At 37.8% G+C, this 10,529-nt stretch overlaps 2 protein-coding genes across 3 annotated transcripts; one reads left to right on the forward strand and one right to left on the reverse strand.

Annotated features, from left to right (window-relative positions):
- The first annotated feature begins 601 nt into the window (after positions 1–601).
- Positions 602–7,355, forward strand: LOC122010235 (1-deoxy-D-xylulose 5-phosphate reductoisomerase, chloroplastic-like). Of its 2 annotated transcripts, none has more exons than XM_042566701.1 (12): positions 602–877; positions 1,417–1,601; positions 1,981–2,067; positions 2,147–2,272; positions 2,340–2,402; positions 5,114–5,242; positions 5,387–5,454; positions 6,063–6,174; positions 6,263–6,367; positions 6,494–6,615; positions 6,797–6,943; positions 7,028–7,355. In XM_042566701.1, the coding sequence occupies exons 1-12, from the start codon at positions 793–795 to the stop codon at positions 7,194–7,196; spliced, it is 1,398 nt and encodes a 465-aa protein (XP_042422635.1). In that variant the 5' UTR covers positions 602–792; the 3' UTR covers positions 7,197–7,355. The 2 variants fall into 2 exon arrangements, with proteins under 2 accessions (XP_042422635.1, XP_042422634.1); XM_042566700.1 differs by having other exon boundaries at positions 604–877; positions 5,093–5,242.
- Positions 7,356–7,598: 243 nt separating this feature from the next.
- Positions 7,599–8,515, reverse strand: LOC122010236. Its single transcript, XM_042566702.1, has one exon. The coding sequence runs from the start codon at positions 8,475–8,477 to the stop codon at positions 7,695–7,697; it is 783 nt and encodes a 260-aa protein (XP_042422636.1). The 5' UTR covers positions 8,478–8,515; the 3' UTR covers positions 7,599–7,694.
- Between the last annotated feature and the right edge of the window lie 2,014 nt (positions 8,516–10,529).

Consider the following 10,529-nt stretch of genomic DNA (forward strand, 5'->3'; position numbering starts at 1 on the left):
ATTCAATATCTCTTGATAAGGTATCCTATTTTAAAAAAATTCTATAAATTTATTATCGATGAGATTAAATTATGAATACTTGAATGACATTCATGATTGATACGAGAGATCAAATGGAAAATATTTTTTGAAAATATGATACATTCATGCTTGTTTTAGAAAATCTAGATGTTTGGTAGGGTTTTGAATTTTAAGTGAGCTTTGGTCAATTATCGAAATATTTTTTTTTGAAAAATAATAAAATAGCACATATATTTAAAATTATATATATAAAAAATTTAGTATATCCTTTGTTACAATGGTCCATCATGCAGCATGGATATTGCTATTAAATATACCCAATAAAATTCCCACCGCCGAACGCTGCAGAGATTAGTTTAAAACGATACTTTGGACCGAATCTAAAAATATTAAATGTTTTTTAAATTGGAATAAAATAAAAATAAATCTAAAAACTCGATTCAGAAAAAGGTCTGTAACAGTTTCAAAACGTTATAGAAGAATGTAGCAGTTCGAATATATCACTAGACGACAACCGAATACGATAGAGAAAGGACATGGAGAAAGGTGTGTACCGGTACAATTTGCTATATACGACAACCGAATAACGTCACTGGAGCCCCTGACACTCCAGTGGCCGAGGCGAAGGGGGCGGAGGGCTGACGGAGTAGCCGTATAATATTTTGAGCATCCGCCGCGCTGCGCCCGTTGCAATTCGAGATTCCCCCTTCGTCTTATCCCTCCTCCAACCTCCTATAATTTGCGGAGCGGGAGGTAGTGCGAGTTGCGACGATGACGCTCGGACTGCCGCTTTCGGGGGAGATTGGAGGCGTCTCCTTCTTGGAGTCCTGCCGGGGCGCCTTTACCCAGCGCAAAGGTGCGACCTTTTTTTTTTTTTTGGTTTTTCTTCTTGTTTGTTAGAATTTGTGTCTGGAGACGCGAGCTGTGTAGTTGGATCTGGTACCTTGGTTTTTCGTTTCCGCTTCGTTGATTTGGGCCGATTTATCTCGAGTTCCAACCTTGAATCAGCGGTTAATTACATTTGGTTGCGATTTAGGTTATCGCCCTATCGATTGTCTTTACATAAATGAATTAGCTGGACTCGAAGAAGGTTTTTTTCCCTACGGTTAGGTCTTTTCAGTGGCTTTTATTTTCTTATTTTAGTTCTGTTCCAGTTCCTTTCCGCAATTGGAGCTTGCAGAAGTGATTTATCCTTTTCTTAATTGTACTTTTAGCTTTTCAAAGTAGTTTTATGAGGAAAAAAAAATCTTTAGAAAAGGGCATCAATTCCTGAAGCTGCTGGAGCAATCCAGAGAACAAGCTTCGCGTATGCTTAGAACCATTTAAGTGTAGGGGTTTGTTACTTGTGTTCGAACGGATAGCATGTGAATTTTTATTCGGCATTGCCGTTCTCAGTGTGCCTTCCTTTGGGACAAAAACAAAAGGGAGCAAAAATTCAATTCTGGAGAGCAAGTTGTTCCATGCAGCAGGGGCCTCCACCGGCCTGGCCTGGTCGAGCTGTTGAGGAACCGGGACGCAAGACTTGGGATGGACCAAAGCCTATTTCAATTGTTGGATCCACTGGGTCAATTGGAACTCAGGTATAAAGTTGAAGGCAGTGACAACATAGATTTCCTCTTATTGTGTATCTTGTAAAATTTTTTTTATCAAACTATTGGCACATTGGGGGAATATTTACTTAAGGGATCTCATCTCATGAATGTTTACTTTCAATATTCTAATTCTAGATGATCTTTTAGAAACTACTAGTTGTTGATTCAAGTTGTTGGATTATTTCTTGCCAAAAAGTACAGTCACTCTTGTTGAGCCTACTTATCAACCAAGCTCAACAGGATTATAAAAAACACAGAATCACTGTTGTTAGGCTTTCTTAAAGACCTAGCGAAAATGAGCACCACCGTTTTGAATTATGACACCAAATTTTTATACTGTTTCTTTCTTTTAATATAATGCGCACAGACATTGGATATAGTTGCTGAAAACCCAGACAAGTTTAAGGTTGTTGCTCTTGCAGCTGGTTCCAATGTGACACTCCTTGCCGATCAGGTAACACTAGTTATGCTAGAGTTACATTAATGTCATTGTACTGTCTAAAAGTCTATTCTTTTTTTTTCCCTTTGATCAGATAAAGACTTTCAGACCTCAACTGGTTTCTGTGAGAAATGAGTCACTGGTTGCTGAACTTAAAAAGGCCTTGGAGGATGCTGAACACAAACCTGAAATCATTCCTGGTGAGGAAGGCATTGTAGAGGTAATTTTCTGTGTGCATATATTGTGAACTGTTCTTAAGTTAACATTGTTCTGATATGAGTTTTTAGGTTGCTCGCCATCCTGATGCCGTGACAGTAGTTACAGGAATAGTAGGATGTGCAGGACTAAAGGTAATGCATTATCTCTTAATTCTATCTCGATATTGTTATCTTGTAATTTAGATTTAGCTTGATGCATATTTCATAATAGTTCATGTTTTGAATGATTGTGGTGCCACTTAAAACATCAAAAATTCTTTTGACATTGAAAACAAACAATTAGACGATGAACCTTTTTGGTTGACTTGATGCTGCTCTTCTCGACAGGATAGACTAATATTTGATCTGTCAAACTGTATCCTTTTGAAATTTACCTTATTGTAGATCAACCCTATAACAACGAATTAGCTTTTCATTTTCAGAAGGTCATTGAGTAACCATTTGATAACTTAGAAGATTGTGAACACCAAGATTGGCTGGGAGAATACTGAATATTGACCTTTTCATAACTATGTTCCTTTGACCTTGCATTAGGTTGCAAATGTTGGAACTTTCGGGCCGCAAAAATCGCTTTTTGCGTTGCGGAAACCCCGAAGTCTTGCCACCGGATCCGTGCGAAGATTAAAATAAATTCATGTACATGTTTGTTATCCTAGATCTACCTTAGATCTACATGATAAGGGGTATGCCTTTGAAGCGAAGCCCTTTGCAAATCCCGCTCGTCCAAGGTTCTTCGGATCTCAAGTGTGTTCAAGTGTACACACCTCTAGAAGTATCCACACGGGACAAGAGATGGAAGAAAAAACACCTAGAGTGTGCTAGCACTCTTGGATGTTTCGGCCAAGGAGGATGAGAGGGAGAGAAGAGAAGAGAGGAGGAAGAAGAAGGAATCAATTGCCTTGAATTAGCACACAAATGCTAATTCATCTCTTTAAGTGGTTGGCCACTAAAGGAATACCAAGAGTCATGGCTCTTGATTTTCCTCATGAGGTGGCACTCACTTGAAGTTGCCTTGATGATGTGGCACATCATCATTGGCCGACCCTATGCCAAGTCACAATGACATGGCATTTGGTCAAGTCAAGGTCAAGTCAAACTTGACTCTTCATCTTCCCTCTCAAGTCAAGTCAAACTTAACTTAAATTCTCCCATGGTTGATCAAATCTAACCATTGATTCAAGCCAATTTGATTTAATGAATCTCTATTTATTAAATCAAATTGATTCAATGAGTCATAATCTAAATTAGACTCATTGTCATTGGACACATGAATCAAATTGAGTCCAACTCAATTAGTTTAATTTGGATTACTCTTAATCCAATTTGGTTCATCACATGAACCTAATCCTCTTGGTTCATCATATGAACATATTCTCCATCTAATTGCCCTTTGTGTGTGACCCTATAGGTTATTGTAACGTTGGCAATGCTCCTAAACCCATTTAGAAGCATAAGTAATGAGCGGTATCTAGCAACACATCATTACTACCCAAGTTACAAGAATGCTGAGATCCAACATCACCTTGTGACTACTAATTGTGACCCTTCACAATATATGATAATGCCCTTCTATCTTTGACATCTAGATTGATCAATTTGAGGCATAGACCGTGTCATCCTCTAATCAATCTAAATCTTAAACTCCAAGTAGACTCACTCTAATCAATTGAGCTCAATATCTCATATTGACTCATTTGGGCATGACCATGCACTTAGTGGTTTCACTTTATCAAGAATGATGATGTCACTCCCATCATATAGGAGGGATAGATTCCATCTACATTACTCACATCCCTCCGCATAATTTGTTACATACCCAGTAATCGCCTTTATGGTCGACCCAGTTACGGGTGACGTTTAACGAAGCCAAAGTATGTAACTCCTTATGTAGGGAACCATGGTGACTTCAGGTCCAAGGACTGATAGTCATACTAATAGTCACATGAGAAAGTATATGACACTCATATAACGATCCATGATACTTTCTCATGGCGGGTCATTCAGTATACATTCTCCAATGCATGCCTATGTGTCAACTTGATATCTCTATATCCATGACTTGTGAGATCAAGTCATCGAGTTGATCTACATGCTAGTCTCATCGCATTAACATTGTCCCTGAATGTTAATACTTGACTAGGAATGATTAAGAGTAGTGTTCTCTATATCATCTCACTATCGATTCAACCAATCGATTGATATAGATAAGAACCTTCTACTCAAGGACGCTATTATACTTAGTTATTTCACACCAATACAAGTAAGTATAATAACCATAAAGAAATGCCTTTATAAACATATAGGAATATGATACATCGAGTCTATACAACAATCATCATATGATTGGCTCTAGGGCTCTAACTAACAGCAAATGCTTCTTCAGATTTCATCACAAGAGAAACACAAAGAATATGTGTTGGATATTAAATGGATGTGCATGCACTTACTTTGAATACTCATATATGCAACGAGCTAGTTCAACATGATTCAGCATACCAACATGTTTATCATCATTGCCTTCATTTTTCAATGGCGCTTGTGACACCTGAAATGGCTGAAATTTAAGAGCTCTAGTTCTTTAAGTGTTCTAGATTTTCAGGAGAAGAAGAATATCTTGACTGATAGTTTTGAAGAATTCCAGGTTTTTTTAATACAATTTCCTAATTTTTTTGGTTATTTGAAATTTTATATGGTTGTTTTATTGTTTGCATTAGAATTATTCAAAAAGATGCATATACTGATATAAAACACATCTGGATCTAATAATTATTCTCTCTACATTCAGTTTAATGCTTTAAATTAATCCAATTTTATATGATCAGCCTACAGTTGCTGCTATTCAGGCTGGGAAAGACATAGCCTTGGCAAATAAAGAAACTCTTATTGCTGGCGGTCCTTTTGTGCTACCACTTGCGCACAAACACAATGTGAAAATTCTTCCTGCTGATTCAGAACATTCTGCCATATTCCAGGTATTCATTTCTCGATGCATCACTCATTCAATTAGCAGTTGGTGATTTCATCTCCTTTTGCTCCAAAATTCTGTTTTTCATTAAAGGCTTGATTTAGTTTCCCAGATACCTGATCTTTAGGAAGTATCATTTTTTTTTTCTCAGTGTATCCAAGGCTTGTCAGAGGGTGCACTGCGACGCATAATTTTGACTGCATCGGGAGGAGCCTTCAGGTATAAGAAATGCAAAGAAGCTTCCATTTGTCATCTTTTATAAATGACTAAAAAATGCTAACAATTATCTGGTTAGGGCATACATTTTAACAATCTATGTTCTAGACACAGAAGAGTGGAGTCCTATGGCTATGGATATAGTCGTGTGACAATTGTACGATCAGTCCATTGTTTATGCATCATGTCAGTTAGACAACACTTATCTGAATCAAACTATAAATTGAAAGACGGTTTTACTTCTTATTATCAAACGATGATGAGGGTTATTATTGGAAAATTTAAGCTCTAAAAAAAAAAAACTGGCCAGGTTTTGTCAATCTGACTGGTTTGGCTTGTGTGACAAAAATTGACTGCTAGGACCAGTTTTTTATTTGTTCAATTGCACATCTGATCCACTCATAGAACCGGACCGGACTAGGACCCAGCCCCAGTGTTTTCTAATTTCATAGCTAGGAGTTAGACTATTGTAACTGAGGTTGATTCCTTCTTTCTCAAAAACAATGCGAGCCTGTTTATGTTTGCAGATATCAGTAATGCAATTCTCTGTTTCCACCTGTGATTTACCATCGAGTAAGTTATCGAAACATCTACTTTGGTGTTTGACATAGGGATTTGCCTGTTGAAAAACTAAAAGACGTGAAGGTTGCTGATGCTTTGAAGCATCCCAACTGGAACATGGGAAAAAAGATCACTGTGGATTCTGCTACCCTGTTCAACAAGGTATTGTCAGCATTATCATAAAATTTGTTAGGATTCGATTCTATACCCTACATTTTCAGATTCAACTAGAATATTCTTTGTCATACAGGGACTAGAAGTTATAGAAGCACACTATTTGTTTGGAGCAGATTATGATAATATAGAGATTGTGATTCATCCACAATCGATAATCCACTCCATGGTTGAGACTCAGGTAAAATCTATCGCAAACCCATTATCTCTGATCTTCGTTATAGATTTTTGTCAACAACTACTGTCATATTCTGGCATAAAGAATGTTAAACTCATAGTTTTGAACAAATTTATGTTTATTTTGCAGGACTCATCTGTATTGGCTCAACTAGGGTGGCCTGATATGCGCCTTCCAATCCTTTACACACTATCATGGCCGGACAGAATCTATTGCTCAGAGATTTCATGGCCTCGACTTGATCTTTGCAAGTATGAGATTCTAATCTAATTTGTTACGTTTTTTCATATCCTACATGCATACTGTCTTGTTACAAAGTTACCGACATCAACAGCGCGTGAAAGCTTTTGCCATTATATTTAGCATTGAGTGAGGCAATGTACAATCATTGAGTGAACAAAATAGAAAACTTATCGCAAATTTGCAATGCAGGCAAGGCTCATTGACCTTCAAAGCTCCAGATAATGTGAAGTACCCTTCAATGGATCTCGCCTATGCAGCTGGCCGAGCCGGGGGCACAATGACAGGAGTCCTTAGTGCTGCAAATGAAAAGGCAGTGGAGATGTTCATTAATGAGAAGTACTTCTCCCTTATTTCAATTCCTTTGATGCTTCATTCTTACAGTTCAACCGAAGTCGCAAAACATAATGTTCCACTTTGCAGAATCAACTATCTGGACATATTCAAGGTAGTGGAACTCACATGCGATGCTCACCGAAACGAACTCGTCGCGCGCCCTTCGCTCGAGGAAATCGTGCACTATGATCTGTGGGCTCGGGACTATGCCGCCAATTTACAGCTCTCATCTGGCTTGAGTCCTGTGGCTGCTTGAGACACACATTTCCTTTATGTAGACTGCTGGCCTCTAAGCTAAATTATGGTCACTTCCTAGAGTCAAATGGTATTATTGTGATTACAATGTACACATTTGTATTGCTCAATCTTTAGGTCTCATTTAGTTTGCATGAATAAATATTTAGCCATTGACTTAGTCCCATCTCCCATGTCAAACTCTTGTGAAGTTCTATCATTTCTTTAGCTTTCAAAACAAGTTGGACAAGCTCTTGATAGAGACCTCTTCATTTTTTAAGAAATAAGAAAACCATTAGAAGAAATATAATTTAATGGTTAGTGGGTTAGATTCACTATTCCACATTAAAATAACCTTAAGACTTATCCAAGTGTTGAAAATTTTCATATTCATTTATTAATTTAAATTTTCAGATTGAAATGGTTAATTATAAAGATTTTCTCATTTTTGGACACAATGAATTTCAATAAGAATTGTTTTCTCTACAAAATGAGATGAAAAGATAATAATGGATATTTATTAATAATAAAACGGGTTTCTTTTATGGGTATTATGCGTCAATGCATTGGCAGGAGCGAACAGCCCCAGTAGTTCCTGCCTGTACGGTAAGAATGACCGCCGCGGTCCCTTCACCGCCTTGTTGGTTGTTCCCTTGCCGTACAAGGGAGGGTTGGCGGTGACCGCATCTGCCTCCGCCGCCCGCGGCCCCTTCTTCGAGACCTTGTTGGAGATCATCTTCTTCGCCGACGCCGACCCCGGCGCCGACGCCTCGATGAACACGAACTTATCCCTCCCGTCGCTTTGGCTCCGTCCGATCGTAAAGCTCCGGAACAGACCCCGCAGCGTTCCGGTGGAGGCGCTTTTCTTGCACCGCTCCGGCTGGTGCTCCTCCCGCTCCACCTCCTTCTCCGCGATTAGAAGCTTCCGGATGGGTATCGTGTCAGCCTCCGGCTCCTCCGCTTCCGCGGGGCGGCGGATCAGATCGCGATTGAAGACAGGGTAGACAGGGAGCATCCGCCCGCCGCAGAAGATCTCGTCCGCGTCGGCGGGAGGAAACCCGAAAGCTCCATTCGATTCGACGGAAAACTCGAAATCATCGCTGGAAGCGTCGTATTCTTCGTCGTCGCCGTCGGCGGAGGCTTTGGCCGGCGGAGGCAGCGTCTCCAAGCGGTGAGCGACGCCGAAAGTGGGGGAGTCGGAGCCATCGTACGCTGCCTTTTCGTACTCGACGGGTGCTCTTCCGAAGCTGGGGGACGAGGAGAAGTAGGGAAACGTCGCCGGCGCCGGGCGTTCAGTCGCCATCTCGATTTCCGATAAGATTTGAGAGAGAAGAAAACGAAAGACGATGACTTTTATAGAGGGAGCAGGAAGGAAACCTTGGGAAGTAAGTTAGTATTCTCAACCGTTGGATGCGATTTATCGATTCTAGAAGTCCAAGGGGTCGAATCTGGACCGTCCGTGGGATGGACGAACTGCTCACTGTGGACGCGTGGAAAGTTTAAAACTAACGGTGAGGACCGCCGTTGCAGTCGTCGATGATTTCGGTTGGTGCGGACGCACGACGTGGGGGTTTTAGTTCCTGTACGCGGTCGCGTGCTCCCAATCACGTGACTAGTCTTCCAGAAAGCTTTTTGTTTTTTATCTCGGATGTAAATATTTTTTGAACGGTAAATTTTATTGGCCAACTAATTATAATATATTATATAATTCATATATATATATATATGATATTATTAAAATATCTTTGATATAATTTATAAAATATATTAAATTCTAGTTATTTAGTATTATCTTTTTTAATAATATTTGAATTTCAAATATATTAAATGATGCAGTGCAATTCTGGAAATAGCCGCCTTTGTTTTTTTTTTGTGTGCGCGCACAGCACGAAATTGATCAAATCGGCATTAAATTCTACGAATATATAATTTATTCGGATCAAGATATCATGCGTACATTGATCGATCAGTAGCTGGGGACAACTCACTGTATATAATTTGCTAATTTAATGTGACCCAAAGACGTTTAACTGTCTCTCAGATACCTATTGTTTAATTTTAAATTATGATGTATTTATAATTCAAGGATGCTGGACGACGGACCGCTAAATTATATAAATCATTAAAAAAAATTAAAAGACATTTTCAATACTATAATAACTAATACAACACGTTAACATCTATTAAATAGGACAAACTCCAAAATGCATCTCTAGTTTTTTCAAATAGTTAAAAAAAAAAAAACAAAATTAAAATCAATTAATTTTTTTTTTATCGAAACGATGCCCCATCCCGTATAAGATACCCCACCCCGTATAAGATGACATGAATATTTTTAAGTAGACAAGTACTATTCTCATTATTATCCCACCTACATGTTACATCTTCCGCCTAAATTTTGAATCAGTCGGAAGCATTGTATCAACTACAAAATTGTAAATGTTACAACATGTGTAGCACATACAATTTCATACCTACTATAATAGGGAAGATACCATTATTACCATTACCTAATATTCATATTGTAATAATTTTAATTTCATAACTATTACAATTATATGATATCTCAATTATAACAACTATGAAATCATACCAACTACAATTATATAACAGCTAGTAGTTTAGTTTCACCATGTCCAGTTCAAAATTTAGATGAAAAATATAAATGAGGGATAATAATAGAAATAATATAATAAAAGATAGTTAAATAATTATATATGGGATGGAGCGCCATAAAAAATTGGGGCATCTGGTGATTTCAAAAATAAAAAAAAATGCCCTTCTAATTTGTATAATACTGAATAACTACTCCCATATTACAATAACTAGTACAACTATATAACAACTACTTAAATAATTACTATAATAATTTTAAAATAATTTCAACTAACTTAATATAATTTTAATAATTTTAATCAAATAAAAAAATATTTTTAATATAATAATATTCTACTTATCATGCGAATTTCATGAAGCCTACTAAGATACCTCGTTCCATCACATTAGGAGAGCAAGTCAAAATAGGAAAAAGAATTGATAAACTAACTGAAACGGCAAGACTTCCCATAAGTCTTGATTTAACCTTTTGTAACAAATTCCAAGTTCCCGAGGAAGATAGCAGTTGAATGGATTATTTTCCAACAGGCCGTTGGAAAAACAAAGACTCATTTCTGCACTTTTCTCGAAGCATAACTAAACCATTGAATACTAAAATCTCGCTTTGGAAAGAAAAAAAGAAGTGAAGAACCTTCTATCTTTTCAAACACACTGCGAAATTGTCATCAGGAACATTCAAATAGATTATAAATATTATTGCTATATTGACCAACAATTTTCCTAGCTGTCCCTCTATCCT

The sequence above is a fragment of the Zingiber officinale genome, chromosome 8A (genome assembly GCF_018446385.1).
Source record: "Zingiber officinale cultivar Zhangliang chromosome 8A, Zo_v1.1, whole genome shotgun sequence".
Taxonomy (NCBI): Eukaryota; Viridiplantae; Streptophyta; class Magnoliopsida; order Zingiberales; family Zingiberaceae; genus Zingiber; species Zingiber officinale.

Bases quoted from the DNA above. Each gene is read 5' to 3' on its own strand.
- LOC122010235 (XM_042566700.1), top strand. From the start codon at position 793: ATGACGCTCGGACTGCCGCTTTCGGGGGAGATTGGAGGCGTCTCCTTC. The intron at 6,616-6,796 runs GTATGAGATTCT...TTTGCAATGCAG, and splicing joins CCTCGACTTGATCTTTGCAA to GCAAGGCTCATTGACCTTCA. The intron at 6,944-7,027 runs GTACTTCTCCCT...TCCACTTTGCAG, and splicing joins GAGATGTTCATTAATGAGAA to AATCAACTATCTGGACATAT.
- LOC122010236 (XM_042566702.1), bottom strand. From the start codon at position 8,477: ATGGCGACTGAACGCCCGGCGCCGGCGACGTTTCCCTACTTCTCCTCG.